This window comes from Cynocephalus volans, chromosome 14 (assembly GCF_027409185.1).
Source record: "Cynocephalus volans isolate mCynVol1 chromosome 14, mCynVol1.pri, whole genome shotgun sequence".
NCBI lineage: Eukaryota > Metazoa > Chordata > Mammalia > Dermoptera > Cynocephalidae > Cynocephalus > Cynocephalus volans.
Genome location: NC_084473.1, coordinates 86,211,333 through 86,238,417, shown reverse-complemented (window position 1 = coordinate 86,238,417; position 27,085 = coordinate 86,211,333). Strand labels below are relative to the sequence as shown.

General features: G+C 34.4%; 1 protein-coding gene across 1 annotated transcript in view; it reads left to right on the top strand.

Moving 5' to 3' along the window:
• Positions 1 to 18,686, top strand: part of ZC3H6 (zinc finger CCCH-type containing 6) — a 63,391-nt gene extending 44,705 nt beyond the window's left edge. The window contains exons 5-12 of the mRNA XM_063078402.1: positions 1,873 to 2,006; positions 6,511 to 6,627; positions 7,249 to 7,360; positions 11,219 to 11,328; positions 11,745 to 11,998; positions 13,288 to 13,799; positions 14,108 to 14,341; positions 16,684 to 18,686. Coding sequence (XP_062934472.1) covers positions 1,873 to 2,006; positions 6,511 to 6,627; positions 7,249 to 7,360; positions 11,219 to 11,328; positions 11,745 to 11,998; positions 13,288 to 13,799; positions 14,108 to 14,341; positions 16,684 to 18,164 — 2,954 coding nt within the window. The 3' untranslated portion in view covers positions 18,165 to 18,686. The remainder of the gene's footprint in view (positions 1 to 1,872; positions 2,007 to 6,510; positions 6,628 to 7,248; positions 7,361 to 11,218; positions 11,329 to 11,744; positions 11,999 to 13,287; positions 13,800 to 14,107; positions 14,342 to 16,683) is intronic.
• Positions 18,687 to 27,085: the final 8,399 nt, after the last annotated feature.

Here is a 27,085-nt window from a genome sequence, read left to right as displayed (position 1 = left end):
AAGAAACTGTGGGTTAAGTAAGGGTCAAATCAACCTTAAGTGTTGGCTAGTCGGTATGTGTGCTTCGAGAAAACTGGAGCAACGTGAGGCTGAGATGAAGCAGTGAGCAGCCACACCCTATGTCACTAGCCCTTAATTATCTTTGAATAAAGGAATCAGTTATGAGTAAATTTGGTTATTTCTATAGCTTTATTCTTTGTTGATTTTCTAGCAAAATTCCTTCAAAAAATATGAACCGAGGCTTGGTTGAACTAAAGAGACAAGAACTTACCTATGTGAATGTTATTGTAATGAGTAAGTTTGTTTCCGGAGTCTAGATGTAGTGGTATCAGGGATCATCCCAGTTGGAAAATAATGGTAAATGTAGAGGACTTGCTAAATCCTTCCCACCTGGGGTTTTTCCTTTCAGGCTCTTCCTTGTTTGTCCTTTTAAAGAATTGAGTATTGCATTTTATTTTTGACATTCATTTTTCCCCCGAGTTGTAAATTAGTATATAGTCAAATGCAGAAAATTTTTCTGGTTTGTAGAAAGGATAACCCAGCAATAATCAAAGATAAAATAAAAATCCACCAAGGTCAATGGTTCAGATCTCCATACTAGCCAGCTGCCATAAAAAAACCCCAAAACCAAACTTGAATCCCTACCACCCAGAGGTACTAATTATTAATATTTTTGGTATACATTCTTCCAGAATTTTTCTGACCATTATTTTCATCAAGAAACCATATACTATTGTAACTTATCTTTCTCCTCTTAGCTATGAATTCCATCTCAGTCACTCTTACATCAGTGAATTTAATACCTACATTTGATCCAATTAAATAGATATACCATAATTTGTCTTAACAAATTGTTAGGTTTGTTTGGTAGTGATCGTTTGAGATTTAAGTTGTACCCAGTTTTTTTTTTTTTTTTTCCAATTCTGTGATTATCCGTGCAATAAACACATTTATACGTATTTCAGAATATATGTTGGCAAGCATTTTTTTCCTTGAGAATAAATTTTGAAAAGTATAATTGCTAAGTCAAAAAAACATAGCCACACATTTGAAAATTTTTGATCTGTGCACCATGTTGATATCCCAAAAGGTGATGTACCAATTTATAACCACTTCTCTCCTCCTGCCAATGCCAGTTTCTCCAAATCTCTACCAACAATGAGCTTTATTATTCTTTGAGGTGGAAATTGGCATGTTGTTTTTAAATTTTAGTTTCTTTGGTTTTTTTAAATGAAGTAAAACATTTTTTCATATATTTATTGACAGTTTTATAGGTTTTAAGGTTATTAGAAAACTTACTAGTTTGGTATCACTTTGGTAAAATGAGAAATTACTTTGTATTATAACTTACTACCCTAACATATAATTTTTGTAATTTGGTTATCTTTTTAGATACTTTTAAATGCCAAGTTTTTCAAAAGCAAAAAGCAACTATAATTTTTACATGGAGATATATGTGTATGTATTTACTCAAAATTACAAATAGAAATTCGGTTTGCTACAAATTAACCATTAACATAATGTCTTCCTTAAATATGAATGTTTAATTCTGTTAAAATCAGTAAGTCTTGTTAATTATCTTATCCTAAGGAAAATTAAAAAGAATAAAACTAGATTGGGCTTCTCTAGCCATATATATCTTTGTTCCTTGCCTTCCTATGTTGTCAAAGTCCCTTAAAAAACAAAGGAACAAGAAGCAGTACCCGGGAAATAAAATGTAAAAATTTATTTTTTTCACTGATTCTAGAGGAAGAAAAAAGAGAATGTCCTATATATTACAGACTATTGAAAATATGTTGTTCCTTGTAAACTAATAGATTGACAGGTATACTGTTTTTCTATAATATTTGAAGTACATTTTAACTCTTTTAGGTATTGAACAGAGGGTTAAAAGTTTTAATGTTGGTCGTGGACGAGGTTTGCCGAAGAAAATCAAACGAAAAGACCGTGGGGGAAGAGCCAATAAAGGGCCTAATGTTTTTTCAGGAACAGATGACTTTCAAGAGGTACTGAGATTTTATATATAAGGAGAAGAAGAGCTTTACTATCTTTTAATCTATTTGGTTGCAAAGAAAGCACTGTGGTTTTAATAACACTCTCCTAGTAAATGAAAAATTTCTAGCTCAGATCAAAGGAGTATATAATAAACTCCAAAAATAATTGTGTTTTAATTAGTCATGATACTAATATAGAGGTGCAAATTTAGGTGACCCTGAAATAAAATCGAAACATTTAGAAGAACCTCAAAATAAAATTGATATGTTTAAAAGCAAGAATATGTTCTCTATTGATCCTCTGTTGTGCTTTCCTAGGAGTCATCTTCCCCAAGTGCAAATGGCAATAAAGTGCTAATTAGCTCAATATGTAACAGGGCCAAGAAGGGAGGCAGTGATAAATTAACTTTCTTATTAGAGTCAAAAGCATTGAAAGAGAAGAAAAGGGGATATAAATGGTTGGAAAAATGAATTTATGTACCTTGTATGCAGTAATATTCAATAAGTATGTGTAGAATTGAGTTGAACCCCTGTATTAGTCCGTTTTGTGTTGCTATAACAGAATACCTGAGACTGGGTGATTTATAAAGAAAAAAAAAATTATTGTTTACAATTTCTGAGGCTGGGAAGTACAATGTCCATCTGGTGATGGCGACAGTGACCCAAGGGTCTCACACTGGAAGATGGTGGAAGCAGAGAGAGCAAAAGACAGACTCTCCTCTTCTTTTAAAGCCCTCAGAACCACACCCCTGACCACCATTTTTAATCCATTCACTACTGCATGGTCCTACAATCCAATCATCTCTTAAAGGCCCCACCTTTCAATTACCAAAATAGGATTTCTCACTCTCTTAAGAGTCACAGTGGGGGCTAAGTTTCTATTACATAAAACTTGGGGGACACAATTCAAGCCTCAGTGAATTTTGGGGGACATAATTCAATCTACTACAACCCCTAACATGTACATTTTGATCTTGTAGTGATTCTCTGGATTAGAGTGGTTCAGTCCTGTATTCTATCACTGTTCCAGTGGGATTTTGATCGAATTATGCAGAGGCAAGGGTGGGTTATTAAAAGCTGCATCCTTCAGTGGGAACTGAGGGGTAACTATATGCTGTAATTTGAAAATGTTTGGTTTTCTGAGCTCAGAGTTTAAGGATAATTGGCAGAGGTTTCTTAATACAAACTCCTTAATATACTATTTAAGGAGATGTTAGCAGGTGTGACCTAAAAAAAAGTTCAGGCCCAAATAAATTTGTGAAACCCTGCTTTGGGGGATTTTCAGTGGAATTAATGTATTAAAGGTTCTGAGCATGTTAGGCATAAAGAAACCCATTTTACTTTGTTTAAACTATATTTTTCAAAATTTACTTGACCATGAACTCTTCCCCCCCAGCTCCCATTAACATTCACTGAGCCACTCACTGTTCCATAAAATAACAACTTTGGAATTATTATAGTTATTATTATTTTAGAATTAGTGGGTGATTATAACCTGCCTATTTTCCTAGACACCAGCAGACCTCTAGAATATGCTACTTTCCCTAAACCAAACTACTATGAATGCTTTCCAAGTAAGCCTGCTCCTATAAACTAATACTTATACCCTATACCTAAATACTTATACCTTATACCCTATCACTTCTAAGAAAGTGTGGCTTTCAGTAAGTTACTACCTGTCTCTGGGCCTCAATTTACTTATTCTGTAAAATGAGTGTGTAGTATTAAATTAACTCTAAGGGCCTCTTCAAGCACTAAAATGTTAGATGTCTATAGATCTGGACTATAACTAAAAGATTCTTTATTGTGTAATAGAAAAATCAAGATTAAAATAAATTATCAACTATGTCAGTTTATTGACTGTCATGAGAGACATTTCTTATGATTCCAGAAAAAAACCAGGAGAGTTCTAGAGCCCAAGAAAGCAGCTCATATTCAGGAGTGGTCTGGGGAAGGTCCATTCAGAATAGAGTAAACATGCAGGCCATACTAGAGTGGCCAACATGGATCCATCTCCATCCTAGGCCTTTCAGGGACTGTGAGATTCCCCAAAGGACAGATAAATTCAGGGTTATCTTCAGATCTACGCTTATTTTCTTGAAAACTCAAGGTTAATTACAGAGCAAGCAAACTTTTGCTGGATTTTAAAGACTTATTCTGTTGGCCATAAGAACTCTTAACATTTTTTTTAGTGTTTATAGTAGCTATTAAATTTTCTGTAAATATGTATTCTTTTCCAGGTAGATCCTTTCATTTCTTCTTCCTTCCAAATATGTTTTAATATTTTATGCTCTTATCAATATATCTTCTAAAGTAAATAAATTAAAAGATGACTAGGTAGGTAGCTTGGTTTTCCCTCCCTCCATCTTTCCTCATCTTTCGTTTCTTGTATTGTGTGTCATTAGTGGTAGTGTGGTATAAGGCAAAGAACATGGAGCTGGAAGGTACAGCTCCTGAATTCTGTCCTGACTCTGCTAACTCACCATATGACCTTTGGCATGTCACTGACTTCTCTAATCATCAGTTTTCATATTTGTCCAGTGAGGGTGATGGACTAGATTACTTTTTTGGTTCTTCCAGCTCTTACAAGACATCTTAGGGATAGAGAACATTTGTGGTTTCTCTGTAGGTTTAAGCTTAAAAAGTCAGATCGTCTAGGCACTTTATTTTGTCCTAAAATTTTGTTTGTTAAAGTTGCTTTAGATTTTGTAGAGTACCTTGATTATATCAGGTTTTTCAAAATGATGGATGCTGAGTCACTTTTTACTTGTTTAAACTGAACTAAACTAAAAAACAAAACAAAACACCCCCCCCAACAGTTCTCTATTAAAACAGCAAAGCATTATAGAAAGTAATGTAGACAAACAGAAAGTATGAGTTGTTAATGAAACATAGGTACAACTTGTTGCATTTTTTAGGGTTTTTTATGTGTGTGATAACCTAATTTTTTTACTTTTTTATTACAGAGTTATATTCCTTAAGTTGGCTCATTGACTTTGTGTAATGCACTCTTATTGGCTGCTTATTTTATTATAGCCACGACTCTTTGTACAGAGGGCATATGTGAGCTGGTCATTTATATCTGTACATCTATTTCTTCTAAATGAATTTATAAGTATAAAAATGTTTGTGAATGTAGGGTTAAGACATTTTAAATGATTCTATCAGAGTATATTATAAGCAATTTTATTGTGTTTTCCTGTGGTCAAGTTGGGTATACTTTTATTTTTAAAAAGAACCTCTACAATTCTCTATTTGTTTTGTATTCTGTACCTTTTTGAGAATTCCTGTAGTAAAATATAATTTTAGCTGTGAGCACTGTGGATCAGATTTCAATCTAGACATCTATTGCCTCGAGTTTTTGCTGAGAGGCAATTTCCTATTTTTGGTAGATTATGTTTTTGTGTTCCATCTTCTAGCAAATTAAGGGAAAACGAAAAACTGAAATCAAACTGAAGAGTAAATAGTTATTGAGTTCCTATGAGGTGCGAAGCACAGTGTGTTGTAGGTTCTTGGAAAACAATGTTGTTTGATGGTGTCCGTGAATATAACTCATTACCCTTAGGATAGCTAAGCATCATACTCTGACTTATAGCAAAAGTTGAATAGGAGACTGAAGAGAATGAAGGGACATGAGTAGGGCTGTGAGATTTCTTAATTTTTCTTAATGTATTTCTCTTTCTTAATTTTTTAAATTAAAGTTAAAGGTAATACATCTTCCCTATTTCTTTGCTTTTTTTCCTTAAAGAATGTACAAAATAGCCACACATACAAAAATCTCTAATCCCACCATCCAGAGACATACACTGTAAAATGGGGTGGGGGGTATATTCTTTTTAGTCTTTTTTTATTTGCCTTTATTTATTATCATAAAGTTGAGATTAATTTTTTTACTTTGTAAAGTATTGTAAACATTTTCTTATGTCTCCAAGTTGTCTTTCTATCACCTGATTTTTAAAGACTGCATAATATTCCACCACCTAAATATATTTGACCAGTCTCCTAGTTTTGGATGTGGAGGGTATTTTTAGTTTTATTTGTTTGTTTGCTTTGCTATGTCAGTAATTCTGTAGTATTTTTCTGAATAAATTTTTGTGTGTCTCACTGATAATTCGTTCAGAATAATCCTGAAAAGTGCCAATTCTATGTCAAACAGTATGGATATTATAGTCTTTTATCACATACCTATCAACAATACATGAGAGTGCATATTTTATTGCACCTTTGCCAAAACTCAGTATTATTATGAATTTTCAAGCTTTTTATAATTTTCTTTTTAAAGTATAGTTATGCATACTCATTAAAATGGAAAGGAATAGGCTTCTTTGTAACCACCAGTAGCAGTAAGCAGACTACTAGAAACATATCTCTTGCTAAATAAATGAATAGCATCAGAACGTCCAATCTTGATCACTTTTAAGTGAATTTTTACTGGTTTCTGGATCCATTTAACTACACATTTTAATACCTATTAATATTTGATATGTTGCACTCAAATCAAATTTTTTTCTTGCAGTATAGTAAACCAGGAAAAAAATGGAAGGTTATGACTCAGGAATTTATTAATCAGCACACAGTGGAACACAAAGGAAAACAAATCTGTAAATACTTTCTGGAAGGAAGATGTATTAAGGTAAATTTATAGGGGTATCATAAATCATTTTAACTTCCAAAGTAACCTTTAAAATTTAGTCTTTTGGGGTATGGTTAACTTTTTAAGATTTCTCATGTAGTTTTAATAAAACTGTTTTTTTAAAATGTATCTTGCATGGAAATACTGTACATTAGAGCTCATTTAATTATTTCCTGGATCAATAACATAATTTGTTGAAATCAGATTTTATTTTAACGAACACATAATGATGACTGTGTAGCAAATACTTTTCAAAGTACAACTAATATTAAATGATTTAATCCTTATAATTGCCTTGCAAAATATTTACTGTTATTATCCCCATTTTGTACATGGCACCAAGAGATTAAATAAATTCCCACAATATCTCAGCTAGAAATAGTGAGTGCTGGTGGAACACAGGCAGTATCCTTTGAGGCCCTGCTCACAGATCTGTGTTGCTGCACATAGCCACATCCACTGTCTTAGGCAGGAGCCCTAAGGGATTGTTTAAGTTCCTATTAGCTCATTATTTAAAGACTGAAGATAATGACTATAATTTCACCATGAAATACTATGGAAAATTTTCAGTTGTTTCTTTTTTTCTCTTTCTTTTTTATTATTTTTGATGTGTGTGAACAGGGAGATCAGTGTAAATTTGATCATGATGCAGAGTTGGAGAAGAGAAAAGAAATCTGCAAATTTTATTTACAAGGATATTGTACCAAAGGAGAGAACTGTATTTACATGCATAATATCCTTTATTAAATAGGTATGTTAACCAAAATATTGAGGTATCAAAGCATCATTGAGGTTTCAAAAATCATAAATACAACCCAGAGAGCCAAGTTTGGTTTTAAATGTAAAACAACACTTTACGTAAACCCAGGCTTGTCAGACTTTGTACTTTAAAAGGGCAAACTGACTTTTATTCTTTAGGGAAATGAAATAATTTCCTGTTGGATAAAAATTCTATGAAGTAAAAGTACTTTATATTTAATATAATCATCTTAAAGTATTTAAATAGTCGGTGCTTCCTGAAGGAGTAATTGGCAAAATATTTATTATATGACTTAATTATTTTACTTAGGTTCATGAGTGATAAATTATCATTGTTGAAAATTATAAAATCAAAGTCTCATCAAATCTTATCACCCAGTGATAAAAACTGGATAGTCTTTCTCTTGGAAACATATACATTTAAATTTTGTCCCTGCCCCTGCCCAAATTTGGATTTCACTATGTATAGTGCATATATATATATGTGTGTGTGTGTATATATATGTATGTGTGTGTGCATATGTATATTTATGTATATGTATGTATATGTGTGTGTGTATATATATATATAGTACATCTATCCATGTTAATTTCCCCCCATGTATCTAGCTGGTTGCTCACTATCACTTATGACTAATGGAGCTTTCCCCACAGATTTGAAACTTCAGCTTTATCATAGACAAAATGTTTATATCTGTGTTTTTCTCTGAACTTTGTTTGGCTCAATGGATTTGTTTGCCCTCATGTTTACGTTGCTTTGCTGTGATTATTTCTGCCTCAACAGTACGCTGTAATATTTGGTAGATTCTCACATTAATTTTTCCAGATAAAATTTTAAATAGTCTTGTCAAGTTAAAAAAAAAAAAGTAAAAAATTAAAAAAGCAAATAAAATGGAAAGTGGGAAATTCCTTTTATCATAGATCTAAATGTAAAAAATGGAACCATACAATTACCAGAGGAATACACTAATGAATACCTTTATAACCCAGGAGAACAGAAAACTTTCCTGTGACTCAAAATCCCGAAGCAATAAGGGAAAAGATAGAAAATTTGACTGTATAAAAAGGCTTAAATTTGTATAACAAAAACATAACATAGCTAAATAAAAAGATAAATAGTAAAGTGGGAAAAGTTATTTACAATTTATATGATTCACAAAGAGATAATACCCTTAATATATGAGTTTCTAAAAATTGACAAGAAAAATGGAGATACAGATAATTTACAGAAAGAGTAGTCCAAAAAAAAAAAATATGAAAAGATGCTCAGTCTTGTTCATAATAAGAGGCATGTAATTTTAAACTGCACTGAGATAACATTTGCAGCTATTGGATTTGAAAAAAAAAAGAAGTGTCACAGCAAGGTTTGTTAGCAAGGTCATAAGAAAATGAATACATTCATCCCTTGATGCTAGGGATGTCAAAATGGTGAACCTTATGGAGGGGAGCTTGGCAGTGCTGGCAAAATTACACATGTATGCCTTTTGACCTAGCAGTCCTACCATTTTGCAAATTCTAATCAATTAATAGATCTGGGAAATGATTACTGCTGACTGCTAAAATCATTAGATGAAAAGTTGATGAGGAACTTTATAATTGATGGATAGAGCTGTGACAACACCTGAAAGAACTGATCACTTAAAAGAAACAACCAATTATTAAATGCCTCCTGATCTGATGCAATAGGGACTATTTAAATATCATGTATTACCAATATTAAAATTAACAAATAAATGATACAAAAATAAAAGGGAAAGGGGCTTCTAGAGATCAATAAAAGAAACTTAAGAGACATACTAACTAGATAGGATTTGTGGATCATGTTTGGATCCTGATCTGAGTAAAGCAATTATAAAAAGACATTTTTTAAACAGTCTGGAAAATTTGTATGTTGACTGGGTATCAGTTGAAATTAATGTATTAATTTTGTCAGGTTGATAATGAGGTCATGATTGGTAAGAAACAGTATTCCTTATCTGTTCTATGTAGGTATGGAAATATTTAGAGATGAAATGTATTTGGAATATGCTTTAAAATACTCTAGTATTTGGAGCGATAGTTGTGAAGAGAATGTAGGGGTGATGTAGACCTCACAAAATTGCCAGATGATGAAATTATTGAACCTGTGTGGTCAGCACGAGGGAGTTCATTTTACTGTTCTTTCTACTTTGGTGTATGTTTGATAACCTTTGAAGTAACTTAAAAAAAAAAATCTTAAGCAATGTCATCCTTCAGGGATAACCATGCTTACCGTATGGCATGAAACCTTTCAGACTTTTTTCTGTACTAAGGTATGTATGTATGAGTGGATGTGTATATGTCTATATATTTTTACACATGATTTTTTACAAAAATGAGATTTGTCTATAATGATTGTGAAGATTGTATTTTTTTTACTTAACATTACGTCTTTAACTTGTAGGGGCTCTATTTTAATGTGTGATGTACAGTAAGGACCTTATTTTTCCCAGATGTTTAACTTACTGTCTCATCTTCACTGATTTAAAATGGCACCTTTACCAGATCCTAATTTTCCTTTTTACATAGTTCTGCTTCTATACTACTCTTATCCATTGTGTTATTTGACTATTTCCCTCTATAAGAGTATGTTTGATATTTGGTAGGGCACATACTCCTCCCTTCCTTATCAAAATGTTATAATAAATTTGTCCCATTCAAGAAAAATAAATAAGATTTTTTTCAGACTTGACATATTTCTTTAGAAACCATATACCTTATTGAGCTCTGTTTCTAAAAGCTGTCAGTCTGTTCTTAAGGTTTTTTTTTCCCACATAGTCATGCCATCCGTAAATAATGGTACTTTTATTTCATTCACAATATTTGTACCTCTTATTTAATTTTAATTGTGTTAGCTACACTTCCAGAGTTATGTTAAATAATAGTTATTGTGGCAGACAATACATGCTTTAATGATAATGTCCTTTTGTTTTGGCTTATGGCTGTAGTTTTAAGATAAATTTTTTAAAGTCAAGTTAAGGAATTATATTCTTATTTTGCCAAGAAGGTTTTTTTTTCCTCTTAAATCAAAAAATTACTTTGAATTTTATCATTTGCCTTTTGTATCATTTGCCTTTTGTATCGGTGAAGATGATCAAATGATTTTTCTCCTTTGACTTTATCAATATGATTATAGTAATAAATTTCCTAAAAACACCCAGGTATTCCCTGCACATACACCACCTGAAAAAGGTGTATTTTTTACTGTATTCTGGATTTATTTTTTTCTTTAGGAGTTTGTCTACAAAAAGGTTACATTATTCTGCAGTTTTAATTGTTGCAATTTTGCCTTTAACATGATATATGAAGCCCCTTTATTTTCTTCATAGATATAAGTTCTTGCTATAAAATATATTTGTTCTACATGATATTTTATTTTATTATGGAAAGTAGTAGGGCTTACATAATTAAAATACTATAGTATTTGCTATAATAATTATAAATTTTTTTCATTTAAAAGTGGTTTTCTAGTTTTAATAGAGATTTAAAAAACTTTTTGAATGTTTCTGCATAATTAAAATATTTAATCTTAATAAAATAAAAAATAAATTATCTAACATGACTATAAGAAATTCAGTATAATATGTAATAATAGTCTTACTGGTTCAGCAGTTTTTTTTTTTATTGTGGTTAAAGCACTTAATATGAGATCTACCCTCTTAAATTTTTTAAGTGTAAAATACAGTTTGTTCACTATAAGCACAGTGTTGTAAAACAGATCTCTAGAACTTAATCATCTTGTGTAACAGTTATGTTTTTTTAAAAAAAATTAGACTTTGATTGTGCTCGATCTGTTCCTTAATATTTTATTTACATGAATTTCCATGCAAGTTCTATCATAGTGGAGCAAAATGTTACCAAGGAGACAACTGTAAATTTTCCCATGATGATCTGACTAAAGAAACAAAGAAACTTTTGGACAAAGTGAGTAGTATTTTTGCACCTTGATGATTTGTTAGGTCTCTTTACAGATTCATTTGACTTGAATCATATTTTATAAATTATATCTTATGAAACTCTGCTGAGAAATTGAGGATTTGTTATTTTATGTTTTATTCTATTAATATAGTGTGTTGGAAAAACAGAAATATTGAAATAGGAATTAAGTGTCTTTGGTTCTTATCCTTGTTATGCCATTAAAAAAACTAATTTGCTTTGAGCAATATCTGTTACCTCTTTGAACCTTGTTCTGTTTATCCAAAATGAGGAGTTGGTTATCTCGATCTATTTCAACTTTAATATCATATTTTTTATCAAAACTAGTTTACTAAAGTCTTCACAGTTTTAAATGTGAGAAAGAGAGCCTTCTTAAAATGCTAATCTTTGCCAATTATTTGTAGGTGTTGAATACTGATGAAGAACTTATAAATGAAGATGAAAGAGAATTAGAAGAACTTAGAAAGCGTGGCATAACTCCTCTTCCCAAGCCACCTCCAGGAGTTGGGCTTCTGCCAACCCCACCAGAGCATTTTCCCTTTTCGGATCCTGAAGATGATTTTCAGACAGATCTCTCTGATGATTTCAAGAAAATTCCATCTCTTTTTGAAATAGTTGTAAAACCTACTGTGGACTTAGCACATAAGATTGGGAAGAAGTAAGTTAAAACTTTCAAAATGGCAGCAAATATTTTTCCTAAAAATTTGTGTTGAGAAACTAACTTGTATACCAAGTTAATCATGCAATTGATATTGGATAGAGATGGCAGATGTCTGGCATGCACACAGATTGCTGCCTCCCCCTTCCTCTTTGTCCTCACCTTCTGCTGCCCACCATCAGTGTTTTTCTCTCCGGAATACTTAAATGGCTTCAGAAACCTCTCAGCACAGTAATCCTCAAGGACACTGCCAGGTGGATGGATTTGGCATTCCTCTCACCTGATTATGAAGCTGCCTTGTCTTTGATAATGAATGTCTTCAAATAGTGGGTAATACAACTCTAGCATATTTGGTTCTTTTTGAAAAGTTTTTCCTTAGGCTGTTAGAGGAAAACCTCTGGGTAATCTGGATCCAGATTTTCATTTTCTGATAACACCCACTATGCCAGTCCTGCTGCTCATCCCCCAGGGTCTGGGCTCCCGGGCACCTATGTTGCATTGTTGCTGATTCTTTTAACCCTAAATGCTCAGGGAAGCAATGACGTCTCAGCAAATTAGAGGAACGAGAAATTTATAGCAAACATCACAGTATGAACAATTGAAAGTATTTCTATTAAAATCAAGAAGATGACAGATATGTCCACTGTTTTGCTAATATTGTAATATCAGATCCTAGTCTATGAAATAAGAGAAGATATAAAAGGAATAAAGATTAGAAGTAGAGAGGCAGACTCATTCGGGCAGTTTCCCTCAATAAACCCAAAGGAATCAACTGACAAAACTATTAGAAATAATTAAATTAGCAAGATATCTAGAAAGAAGAGAAACATTCAGAAACTAGTTCTTTTTATATGCCAGCAATAGCCAATTAGAAATTGTAATAAAAAGTTGTGTGTTTATATAGAACAATTCTCATTTTGTTGTAAAAAAGTCTATGCCTAGAAAAAGTACTAGGAGAGAATCTGTCAAAAAATTTATCTCTGGGAAATGGGATTAGAGGTAATTCTTATTTATCTTTGCACTTTTCTGTATTTTTTTAAATATCTGTAATGATAAGTTTTAAAACAGCTGATAGTAAGCAGCAATTAGGAAAACTATGGGCTAAAGTGAAAGCAAGAGGCATTAGTGGTGTTTCCACCTATAGATAATATGGAATAAATTTCTTCTAAAATACATAGTATTTTATTCTGATATAGAAAAACATTCTTAACCAGTATCTATTTAAACGTGTAACATTCTTGTTTGTCTCTTTTCTTTAACTTAAGAAATATTATTCTTTTTGTCTATAGGCCACCAGCATTTTATAACAGTGCCTCACCACCAGTACCACAATTTCAGGGAAGCAGCCCATGCCGTCAACATGTCTATAGTTCTGGGTCAAGTCCAGGTTCTGGACCTAATATGTCTCAGGGATGCAGTAGTCCGGTGATGCATCCAGGATCCCCTGGACATCACCCATGTGCAGGACTTCCTGGTTTACCAATGCCACAGAGCCCACCTTTGCCACCTGGTCCACCTGAAATTGTAGGCCCTCACAATCAAGCTGGAGTACTTGTTCAACAAGATACACCTTTGACAACATCGACCATGGGTGGGGCTTACCACTCCCCGGGCTTTCCAGGACACGTGACGAAAGTACCCAGAGAGAATCACTGTTCTCTAGGTTCATCATACCAGCAAAGTCCTGGTGAAATGCAGCTCAACACCAGTTATGAGTCCCTACAAAACCCAACTGAGTTTTATGATAATTACTATTCACAGCATAATGTACATGATTTTCAGCTACCCAGTAACTCTGGTGGTAAGTTTATGTTTTGAAATAACTCATTTCTCACTTAAAATATTTAATCTATTTTTTATTAAAAGTATGACAGGAATGTATGTTTTAAACAAAGCTAAGTAAAATTGGTGAAATTAAAACTTTAAAATATGTTTTCAATTTAGCCAAACTATTGAAACAATAGAACTTTAAGTAACTTGTAAAAATATTTTTAAATTACATAATAATTTGATAATCAAATGTGGTTATTGTTAGAACTTCAGTTGCTTATAACTCTGGTAGAGCTCTGTGCTCATTCAGTGTTTGTTCTTCTTATGTTATGTCTGTAGATGGGATGTGGCATGATGAATTTGCCCAGCAGCAACTTCCTGTTGTTCAAGACTCACCTAACTTCGGGAGTGGGTCTGATAACAACAGCAACAGGACAAGCCACAGCCCTCTGCCTGTACCAGGTCTTCTTCCTGCAGTGCAGAGAGCTCTTTTTGTCAGACTTACTCAGAGATACCAAGAAGATGAAGATCCAGCCAGCACCCAACCTCATAGGGCACCAAGCAAGGAAGAAGGTGTGACATGTGTTATAATAGCATTTCACCTATTTGGATAGGTTAAAGTTTGAAAATGAGTTCCTCCAAACTATCTATTTTTAACTTACCTCATAGTGCCTATCTTCTTGGGATTGATTGTGGTTTCGGTGCCATTAATTTGTTGATAATTAATTGCAAAAGGTTTGACTTGAAGCAGTGAATAGATCTGAAGCTAGAGTTCAAGACCTGGGTGAACAGACTTGTAAGCAATTAAGCCTTTTTTTTTTTTTGGAAGAAAAGATATAGAACAGGAAAAGGACACCTTTGATTTTGACTTCTAGCCCAACTTCATAATAATTCAGTTATTATAGAAATTTTTACGGGCATAGGCTGTATAGTTAAGGTTCTGTTATATTATTAAGAAATATTATTTTTAATATAAATAATAACTTTACCTTAGTATTTTCAATATTGATAATTATACAGCAATTAGTTAATTCAGTTAAGGAGAGAAAAGTTTAGAACATCCAATTGTTTTTATGATTTACAAAATTGATATGTTTGGCAACTCTTAAACATGAAATTTATGAATAATTATGAAAAACTAGATAACACTCAGTAGCTACAAGCTATTATATGAATATTATTTTTACATTTTCAAAGAAGGCAACACTAACTCTTCATTTATCTAAAGTCACAGGAAAATGAGGGACTCCTAATAAGTGAATTTCCTGTACAATTTAAATTTACTCCTTTACATACTAAAACTTAATTTTTAAAAACAACCATTTTAATGGAAATCTTTCTATAAAGTCTTACAGAGGTTTATGTTTTCATAAACAAGAAAATTAAAGCATCTAAGTGATATAAAGTTTTATACTACAATATTGTACAATTGGTAATGTTCTATGAGGGTTGTTTGCTCTGTACACAGAAATAATCTCGAACAGCTAGGGTTTTTTTCTGTTTGTGTTCATTTCTATAAATTTTAATGCTTTTATGAATTTTATCTCTCTTTTGATAAAAAGCAGTTAAATATCCTTTCCTATCTAATATCTGTTTTCCATTGGCCTATATCTACTCTCCTACTCTCCTTCTGTTACTATATTCACTCTCATTCCCAAAAGGAGAGTGCTTATAAAATATTTTGAAAATGAAAAGAAAATAAGGATAGAAGTGACAGATACTCTGAGGAATGAAATTACTATACAGAAATATTTAAAATAACTGCAACTGGTAAAAGTGAACCACAAGCCCAGCTCTAGGCAGATCTAGTGTCTAGAAGTAGTTTTTTCAGACACTGAGATTTGAGTAAAACCTTTTGCCATTATGACATACTATATGCTGTTTTAAGCCACATCCCACCCTAAGTACCCATGCTTGTTTTGTAAGCACTGCTTCATTCAAACTAAGCCTGAAACACTGAAGTTTCAAGTAGTAGAAACACATTAGTGAGCAATGAGATGAAATAAAAATGAGAATATCTTGGATATTCTACTGATCCAAGATATTCCAGGATGGAAGTATATGTATCTATACTCTATGTTCTGACAAGAATGTAAAGAGTAGATACTTTGTGGCCAATTCAGAGCCAACCTATGTATCTTTTAATGGAGAGAAAAGAGAATCACCCTTGTGAAGCATCAGTTTGTAATCCTTTCTACTCCACTAGAGAGAAGACCTCTAATAGCTAGGCTTCTTAAAATTGTGTCTAACACATGAGGTAAGGCTCAAAGTGTTTGCTTAATGTTTAAGTATATAAATCTTAGGATGTTAGTTTTATTTGTTATTTTTTAACTTAATGTTTGAAAAGCTAATATATTCACATAAGTCAAAAACATCTAAGAATATAGTAAAAGTGTAAATGAAAAGTCTCCACCTCGTCCCTCATTTGCTCAGTTCCCATTGCTCTCTTAACCATCATTATTAGTGCTTTGTTTTGTTTTCTTTCCATTCCCTTGTTACCTTGATAAATCCAGAGCTGTGAAGCTTAAGGATTCCTTGAATTGAAGAGACCCAAAACATTTTAGAATGCCTTTCCAAGACTATTTTCCCTTCTCCTCCAACTCTGCCATATGTACCACACACTCTTCTGAATTCCCTTTGGCCAGTTGACGTGAAGGATGCTGACTTTTCTCTGACTGGAAGAGTGTTACACATATTCCAATATCACACCTCTTCCTTTATGGAGTATGATGACTGAATTGATAATTGCCCTTCCACATCTAATCTTATTCCAGTATTGAAAACTGGCATTTCTATCCTGCATTTTCTTGAAGGTAGACTACACTTATTCCAGTAATACTATGTGTTTTTTTAATCTTAATTAAGGCCAAATATGAATGCTTCATTCTTTACCATAAGTTTTTGTCTGCATTTAGATGATACAGTTAACTGGTATTCCAGTAGTGAAGAGGAAGAAGGAAGCAGTGTCAAGTCAATACTGAAAACATTACAGAAACAAACGGAAACTTTAAGGAATCAGCAACAACCCTCCTCAGAACTCAGCACTCCTACTGATCCGAGACTCGCTAAAGAGAAAAGTAAAGGAAATCAAATGGTTGACCCTAGACTTAGGACTATGCCAAGGCAAGACATTAGAAAACCTTCTGAGTCTGCCCCACTGGATCTTAGACTTGCATGGGATCCCAGGAAATTAAGAGGGAATGGAAGCAGTCGTGTAGGCTCTTCTGTTGGTGGAGCAAAGTATGATTTACATCATGCAAATGTTGTCACTAATGTCAAACACAAAAGAGGAGATGATGATGATGAAGATACAGAAAGAGAACTGAGAGAAAAAGCTTTCTTAATACCTTTGGACTCTTCACCTGGTATAATGCTCCAGGATCCAAGGTCACAATTGAGACAGTTCAGTCACATTAAAATGGACATTATCCTAACCAAACCAAACTTTGCAAAACACATCGTGTGGGCTCCAGAAGACTTACTTCCAGTACCTTTACCTAAACCTGACCCAGTATCTTCAATTAATTTACCTCTGCCCCCTCTTATAGCTGACCAGAGGCTAAATAGGTTATGGAACACAAAAAGTGATCTGCCTCAAAACACAGTGTCCATTGATCCAAAATTAGCAGGCAAAGCCAAAATTAACACAAACAGAGAAAGCTACCTGGAACAGTTTGGAGACTTGCATAGTTCAGGAGGTAAATTAGGAGATCCTAGGCTGCAAAAAAACTTTGATCCTAGGCTTCACAGACTGCCTAACACAGAGTCTCATCACGCGGTTATGAAGGAATCACATACATCAAAGGCTGCCCCTCATTTAGCCGGATCAAACCCTAGTTCATCACAGCCTTCAGGGGCAATAAGTAGCAGTGCTAGTCCTGGGCCTCTGCCTCCATATGCTCCTAAACTCTTATCTTCAGCTGGCCTTCCACTGGGAACTCCAAGTTCAGTTCTTAGTGGTATTAGCTTGTATGACCCTAGGGAGCATGGTTCATCATCTACATCAGAGCTAGCAACAGTTTCTGTAGGAGAAAATACAGAGAACCAGAAAAAAAGTGGTAGTCTTAAAAGTAGTGACAAAAATGAACCTTCTCCTGGAGAAGCTATCCTGCTACAGAAAACCACTCCACACGTGGAAGTGTCTGTTGATGAGCCAGCTGACCCGCAGGCAGATATTCTCAGGAGCTCTGGTAAGGTTCAGGTCCCCGCAGTGCACAGTCTTCCTATTCAGGCATTAACAGGCTTAATTAGACCCCAGTACAGCGATCCAAGGCAGTCAAAGCAGCCAGGACAAATGAGCCCAACCCCAGATAATGATCCCAGTATAGAAACAGATGACAAATCTCTGAAAGAGGTTTTTAAAACTTTTGATCCAACTGCTTCACCTTTTTGTTAATTGTGTATTTAAGCAATTCTTTTCACTCTCGTGACAATTGCAGTCCTCTGCTGTTTTTAACTGGTTTACCTCTATAGTTTATTTATTTTTAAATTATAAACACTTTTCAGCTGCTAGTATCAGAACCACATGAAGTTATATCCTCTAAAGCCTGTGGTATTTTATATAATATTTTTATAACTTTAAGAGACTGTAGTAATTGACATAGAAACTTATATATCATGTTAGCTTCAGTAAAAGTACTTTTATTGTAAATAAACCATCATGAACTTAACACTCTGCCTGAATATATGCCAGTTGTCTTTCATAATCAATGTTTAGATAAATGATTACTAATCCACTTTTATATGGTTGTTTAGTTTCAAGCAATATGATGTACATTACTTTTGAGAAACAGTATTTTGACTAGGACCCTCTCTGTCAGCATAGAACTGAGTAATATGTAATGCTAACTGATAACTAAAATGTAAAATGAAAAAAACATTTTAAAATCATAATTAGCAGAACAGTTCATGTTTAAGGGCATCGCTTTTATTAGTATTGGCAATATTATTTGTATAAATGAATCGTTGGAATGTCATATCTTTTAAAAGTATTTTATTGTATACTGTATCATAGAAGTTGGAGGTATATAAATGGAATGTTTTGCAAAAGTGAGAAATTCCCAAGTTCTCTAATATAGCTTTTTAAATTTAATTTTTCATATTAAATAGTTATGAGTTACTGCTGTGTTATGTTGTGATGCTTATGTATTTCAATGTTTTTTGTCTTTAGCAGCATAATTTATGTTACTTTTTCAAATGATGTAGCTGCAATAATTGTGTTTATCATGACTTTGGCAATTTTTAACAAAATTTTAAGAGATCCAGTGAGAGTCCATAGTGATTATTACATTGATGATGTTTTAAATGACTAAGGTTATATATTTTTTCTTAAATAGTAAAAAAACACAGAGATTGCAGGTATAGTCAACTGTATATGGCTACCAATAAAAGAATCTCTTCAGATCTCACCTGACTGGCATTCTGTAACAGGGGATTACCTGGTGATTTGAGTATTTAATGTCCTCATAGTTTGGAAATCTCCTAAATTGATTAGAAATAGTATTTTATGAAAAATAACTTGTATTCATTCTTGGGTATTTATTGCAGTATATAAATAATGGCAACTCTATTTGTTTTATACATATATAATTTATACCTGAAACTAAATGTTACACTGTTACTCATATCTTGAACTGGAGGTATGTGACAGTGTTTGCTGGTAACTCCAATGAGAAACTTGACATGGAGCACTTCATTATAAAATGGCAATAGATAATGAAATTAGTCCTCAAATGAAAACAGCTACCCTTGAGAAGTGATTTTAAAAATGTATGGCAAAATATTTCTGTGGGAACCTAACATTCAGATAGCATATGTTTTAATAACAACGCATATTATTTCTATTCACTTTTTACTTTTTTTTTTTTTTTTGCTTCAATTCCATGCTAACATGGAGTTGAACAAGAACTGCCTACCTAAGAAGTTCATTGTTTTCTAAATGGAAGGACAGTTATTCAAAGGAATGTGAATTTTTACTGTTTATACTTTGGTTACATTTGCTGCCTGAAATGGCTCTGGATAACACTTTGGGGTTAAAAAATGCTGTTTAAGGCCACCATAGGAAGTATGAGTATTTTCTGGTTTACTGTTTGAATAAACTTTATTATTAATTGAAAAGTCAATGAAGTAGATAAAGCTGACAGGAAAAAATATATATATATATTTCAAAGTATAATTTACTCTTTTATCAAGATAAAATCAGTAAAGTTGCTGAATTTTAATAATTGAAATTTTTAGCAAATCTTTGATTTATGTATTTTATAATTACTGTGTTAAGTAATGCTATTTACATTTTAAATATCATACAAAAAAGATAATTAGGCTTGTTAAAGATCAAAATAGAATTTAAACTCTTAACAGAAGATCTTTTTTAACAACTAAAAGAGATGTTAGAGATCAGTTAAAAAGTAAGATCTAAAACTCATTAATGCAAATTATGTAACATTTATTTATCCGGTATTCTTGAGTTCCTATTACATCAGATAGTGTCCTAGAGGCTATTTTACAGGGAAGTTTGGATTTAGTTTCAAGCTTGACAGTATATCTTATATGAAAAAATTTTTTTTGTTTAAAATAATGACTTATTTATCATGTTTTCCATTGAGACAACAGCTTTGGGAATATTCTGTCATATGCTGTCAACATAGCCTAGTTTAATTTTTTTTCATTTTCTCACAAAAATTTAATAAGTAGTCCTTTTCCTCAATGAATAAGCTCTTTAAGGTGAATTGGTATTCTTAAAATCCATGTAATTTGATTTACACTATTACATTGGAAAGTACATTATGTCCCTTTTCTTTGAAGCCACCCATCTGGAGATAACAGAAATAGCTTGTGTCTTTAGAGTCTTGATAGGGTCATTGATTGAGATGTAACTTAACTATTCATACTGGTTTGTGACAAGTTTTTTTTTTTTTTTTTTTTTTTTTTTTTAAAGATAACCGGTAAGGGGATCTTAACCCTTGACTTGGTGTCAGCACCACGCTCAGCCAATGAGCGAACCGGCCATCCGTATATGGGATCCGAACCCGGGGCCTTGGTGTTATCAGCACCGCACTCTACCGAGTGAGCCACGGGCCGGCCCATGTGACAAGTTTTTTTACCTGTTTACTTTGATGTTGAATATAGTAGGATATATCAGAGTGTTGAATTGGGACAGCCAGAAGATCATCATAATTTAGATGAAGAAATTACTTTCTCATATCTTAGTTAGGACCTCATTCTGAACCTTGAAAACAAATCAGATGTTGGAATATCAATCTCTGTCAGGGCAATTGGGTCTGTTTCTGTACGGATGCTCTGTGTTTCCTGGCTGAATGCTCCAAACCCCAGAATTAGGCTGCAACCTAATTGTGAAATGATGTTTGCTTACGTTTCTGTTTGTCTTTTAACTTGCCATGGGACTTTAAATAGTAGTGTTCTTCACTAGTCCTACTTATTTTAAGAGTGGAAGAATAGTTGATTAGTAAAGAAATCCTATATGAACTTTCAACTAAGCCACTTTGATGAATTAATTAAAGAGAGGCAGAGAGAACTTCTAAGGGCTGGAAGTTTAAAGACAACACATTCATATTCTCATTTGAATTGATTTTGTAGGCAGTTTATCTCAATGTCTAGTTCATTATCTGTGAAATGGGGAAATTTTTGATTGATTACAGGTTTTGAATTATTTTTGTAAAGTACTTGTAAATATAAAATTGCTTTATGACTTTCATGAACATAATCATTATGCTCCCGTTAGGGTGCGTTAAATTGTGCAGATTCCAAAATAACATGATATGGTTTGTGTGGCTTACCAATTTTTTGAAGTTTCAGGTAATGTACATTGAAGACACAATAATAGAATTGCCTGAGAAGTTGTTTCAGAGAATATTAACTCATCAAGTTAGCAATTTCCTTAAATATTTGTGTGTCAGAAAGACACAGAACTTTCCTACCTTAAATCTGTATAGACATGTAGTGTCTCTTCAAGATCATCTTTGCATGTTTTATACATGTTGGATATTGATAGAGGGTTAAAAATGCTGTGATAGTCTATGTCGCATGCTGTGTTTTCTTAAATCATAATTATGTGGGCAAAGTGGCCAACTCTATTCACTATAAGAGCCATTGGCTCTTAGAAACAACACATATATTTACTTCCACCCCTTAGTATGTATTTTTGCAGGCATGTGACTTTGAAGCCTTTCTGAGTGGACCAGTTGTTTGATAAAGGTATCGTTTTCCTTTGGTTAAATGGCAGCTAGAGTTGAGGAAGTTCCTAAGGACCTGGATCTAAGGTCTTAGAGGGGCTTTCAAAATCTTTCCATTTGCACAAAATCTTATGGAGGAGGTGTTTTACCTGAGTTCACCCTTCTGTGCTGAGGGCTACACCTTGGAGAGGGGTCCGTGCTGAAGAAGACTGTGCCTCGGAGAAGTGGTCTGCAGTCAAGCAGTCCACAGATAGGGCCCCTGTAACCTTTAGTACTTGGATTTTCTGTGAATTTCTAAAATGAAGAGTTGTAGCTATATTTTCAGAAACGGTTCAGCAGTGCTTGATAATACTATGCTGAAAATTAAGTCCAGTAGAATATATAAGCATCATCAGTAAACTATAATTAGTTTAAATAAGACTTAGTTTAGGAAATCTAAGCCTTGACAAAATGTAACCAAACAAGGTCTGAGTGTTTGAAGCTATTTTCCTCACTTACGTGCTGTGATTTAGTATTTATGTGATGTCATTTCCCCAAGCAGTTTAATGTGATTTGCATAAACAGTTTCAGTGGCTACCAATTGCTATGTTGCTGGATTCTGTGTTTGAGTATGTTATTTATCAGCAGTATCTGCCAGTTGTAACAACACTCAAATTAACCTGCCTTCCTTGGGAAGGATACAGAACTAAGAAAGGACTTTAGGTTAACATAAACACATTACTTAGAATTTCTAATTTTTAGATAAGAAATAAAAAAGCACATTTTAAATCATATTTTATGCTTTTGGAGGTAGGACCCAGATGTGTCTCCTATTTTTATATTTCCCTGGAGCGACTAGCCCAGTTCTAGGCATACAGTGGGTGCTTTGTTAGCTGCTTATGTATTGTTTCCTGATGTCCATCCAAGTGTCAGTTTTATAGCTGTCACCTGTTAGAACAGACGTGGCAGGGCATTCCATGGTCATATTAGAAAGAATACAACTTATCAATCATACCTCCTTCAGTAGACACAGGGAACCCACCTTCTCTTTTTTTGTCTCCACCAACACCCCCAAGCATGAGCCCAGGCAGGGTCATGGCAATTTAGGAGTTAAGTGTTTCTATGATAATTCATAACTCTAAGTGTCCTCCAGATTTACAAGATAACTCTGCTTACTCTGCTTACTGGTAGAAATTTGGATACATTAATAATTTATTCCTATAGATCTATGAAGGATTCTTTCAGTAACCAGAAAAGGAACTGCATAACCAGAGTCTTATATTTTTATTTTAAAATGTATCTAATTTTTCTCTTCCTATTCTCCTCAAAATTTCATCCAAAATTACAAAGACAGGCTGAACATAGTAAATCATCAAGAGCATTTAAAATTCCTTTTATCCTGACACCAGGAACAGAAATTTACCCTTTCAACTTATGATTGAATTCTAACTTGGGGTCTTGTGTCTGGTCTTTAAACACCCTTCATTACCCTTTGGAATGGAATAATCATGTACTACAGGTAGCAAAATCACTGTAAGCATAAATAAAATCTCAACTTCAAAGAAGATTGTGAGTTCTTGGAATAGTATTTTATAGCACTGATTATTCTTAAAAGTCTCTTGTTTTTTAAACTTAGAGTTTATAAGAAAAAAATGAACATACAGCTAATTATATAGCATTTTAGAAAAATCAGCTCTGCAAATTATCAGGCCCCATACTTCTTGGCTCAGTACTGATTTTAATACCTTCACACGGGTATTAAGATTGAGAGGAGTGGTGAAATTTGGATTAGCTAGTATTTTATGAGGTCTGATGTACAATTTACTATAAAGCAATTTAATGTATATAGGCCCAATTTTTTAAAACTATGTTGTTCCCAACCCTCCATTACCAGCAACATCTTGGGGTTGTCAATGTTAGATTATACATTTTATATGCTTTTTAAATAGAAAAGGTGAAAAACGATAAACTAAACTATTATTACTAGTAAAAGGTTTTAGTTCACCTCTATTTTATAGGAGTTTGCCCTCCAAATTTTTGAGAGGAAAGTCAAAAGACAGGAGAATATCTTTTCAAGAGGTAGAATGATATTTCCTTACAAAAGTGACAATCAAGAAATAGTGATTTGTATACTTAAACTTGCCAAAGTTGTAAAAGTTTTTACATTTCTTATCCACTGCCCCATCCACCCAGGATTCAAAAAGGCCTCAGCATAGATTCAGGGTTCCAGGGCCCATATCTTTTTGTTTTTAATCTAGGGCTCCTGTGCCTGCACATGGCAAGGGCATCGATGGCACTTGTGCCCCAGGATGTAGTGTGTGTGTGTGGGTGGGTGGATGTGGGGGGTTGGTGGGTGGGTGCAGTCCAGACTTAGGATTGCCTGATTTCTATCAGATCTACAAACACTATCTGTGGGCTGAAATTCAGGGGTGTTTTTTGTTTTATTTTTTCTTTAACTTTCCAGTGTTACCATTTCAATTCCCCAAGTCGTATCTCAATATTGGGGAGATGCTGCCTTGACTGTTTCACTTTGGAAGGTTTTTAGCAGATACCAATTTCAATCTGTGTGCAAAAGATACCAGCAAGGGGTATCTTTGTTGAGGTGGTAAATTATTCTATTAAAAACTAACAAATCACTTGATAAAAATAAGAATATCTTCTTCTCATTAGCTAATTTTCCAAGTTACATTCTGTTGTTGCAAATTTCTGTATTTTTTTCTGTGATACCTTTCTATTGTCTGAATTTAAATAAAAATGTTTCTAATATCTGTCTGGCAGTGTGCTGCTTTGCTTTAATAAATCTTCAGCATTTAAAGACAGAATATAGGAGAGCCACAAGCACATGTAAGAACTTGTGAATGGAACCCATCCCCAATCTTTCTGAAAGAAGGGGAGAGCATTAAGCTTTTCGCCTTTCAATTTGTCCTTAGTACACAGAGATTATTCTTCATTTAATAGCATTTAAGGCCATATTTCCTGATATTGCCTTCATTCCAAGAAGCATCTCTTATGTCAGCTTAAATTAATTTTCTGCATCTGAGAGGGTGCTAGCAAATGTGCTGCTTAGAGCAGAGCAGGAACCCTTCGGCATCAAAATGGGATCTCGTTGCAGGGAAGCTCTCAAAGAGCAATTGGTCATGCTTCTCTCAAAGGACAGGAAACAACATTAAAAGGTATTTTCTAGCTTCTGTTTTAATATGTTCAGTGGTCAAGAACACACTGTCTTAAATAAGAGAGTTTGGTAGATTATTGGATTTAATTATTGAGCAATTCTGTCAGAAGCTTCTTCCTTGAGAGCTAGCATGGCCTAGTCCTGGTGCCCTTTCTTCTGAGCAATGTGATATTGGACAAGTCAGGACTTCACTGAGCATCCCTTTCGTCATCTACAAAATGTGGTTCACTCACTCACTTAAGAAAAATTGAACCCTTCTCCTTAGCATATGCTATCAGGTGTGGAGTTACAGGCTGATGGATAAGATGGGCTGCTTTTTTGAATACGTATTACTGCAAAGTGAGTGGAGTCACACTGCTTTGTGGTGAATATCAAATTATCAAGTACACAAAGATACATTTTTTTTTTTTTTTTTTAAAGATGACCGGTAAGGGGATCTTAACCCTTGACTTGGTGTTGTCAGCACCACGCTCAGCCAGTGAGCAAACCGGCTATCCGTATATGGGATCCGAACCCGGGGCCTTGGTGTTATCAGCACCGCACTCTCCCGAGTGAGCCACGGGCCGGCCCACAAAGATACATTTTAGAAACCACAAGGGACAAAAAAAAAAAAGTATGGTGGATGTGGTGTTACATAATTTTTTCAAATCAAACTATGCCCATCTTCACAATCCTCACACTAGTGGTGGTTCTGCACCTTTGACTTCATCCTCTGCAATGGCACATCAGTCTGCCCAGCATTTTTGAGCTCTAAAGTGTTTATGATAATTACAGTAAAACCTCAATATATGCTAGTTAAGTGATAGGCAGTGTGCTCAAGGAAATATATGCATCATTTTGTTAGCAAAACCCCAAAGGTCCGTTTGTTCACTGCTCAATAGCCAATAATTGAGAGACAAGTGTTGGTGTAAGGAAAGGTAGCCTTTAATCAGGAAGCTGGCAGCCTGGGGAAATGGTGTAACTATGTCTCAAAGACCATCTCCACTTTTCCAGACTTGCCAAAGGGTTTTGTTGTTGTTGTTTTATTATTTTTTTATTAATATTATTTTTTTTACATTCTATGATGTTGCAGAGCAGTTGGGAGGAAGGGGGAGATGAGAAAGGGGAAGGAAATGGGATGGAAGAAGGGGGAAGGAGGAGGGGTGGGATGGAGGCCTGTGGCACCCCCCTCATTCCCACAGGGGAGACCAGGGGGCTTCCAGCGGTGGCTTGGTCATTGCTGGGCTGGGTGCAGATGTCAGGGGGCTGTGGCAAAAGCCCTCGCCCCCCCACCACCCCAGCTCAGGAACCTGGGGCCCTTCATGCTGCAGCTCGGTGGTCGTCTCTGGGCTGTTTGCCCGTGTTGGGGGCTGTGGCCGAGGCCCTTTGCTCCCACCCTTGGGACTGGTTGTGAGTGTTCGAGGGCATGGCTGAGGTCCCTGGCCCTCCCCCATTTCTGGCTTGGGAGGCCAGGAGACTTCCAGTCCTTCTAGGTGTTATAGACGTTCTTTGGTGAAATAAGACCTTTACTGGTTAATGTCAAACTTTGTCTCTGGTTGTGGGTACATTGTTTTTTCTTTCAGTTCTGTGTTGGATTATTTGCTGTTCACACCACTTAAACTCTGGACTGGAACTAATTTGTTGTCCTTTGCTTACTTCTAAAATGGGGGAACTTCCTGTGGGGACCCGCACTTGAGCTGTGTGGTTGAGCTAAATTGCTGCTTTGCTCCTGTTTCCCTAGGGAAGGCTTTTTGTGCAGCTCAGGGTTTAATGGATGACTTCATAGAAACTTCAGGGTCTAGTGAAATCTGGTGCACCTGGGTTGTGTAGAAACTCTGGTCTGGGCCTGAGTCTTTTCATCAGACTGCACCCCATGCAATTCTATATTCCTGACCAGTCTCCTCTGAGTGGTCCTGTGCTGATTGTGGGGCAGGTCGTCTGTCCTTGCTGTGCCCCAGTGTTCTCCCAGTGTTCCCACCTCATCCACTGCCCATG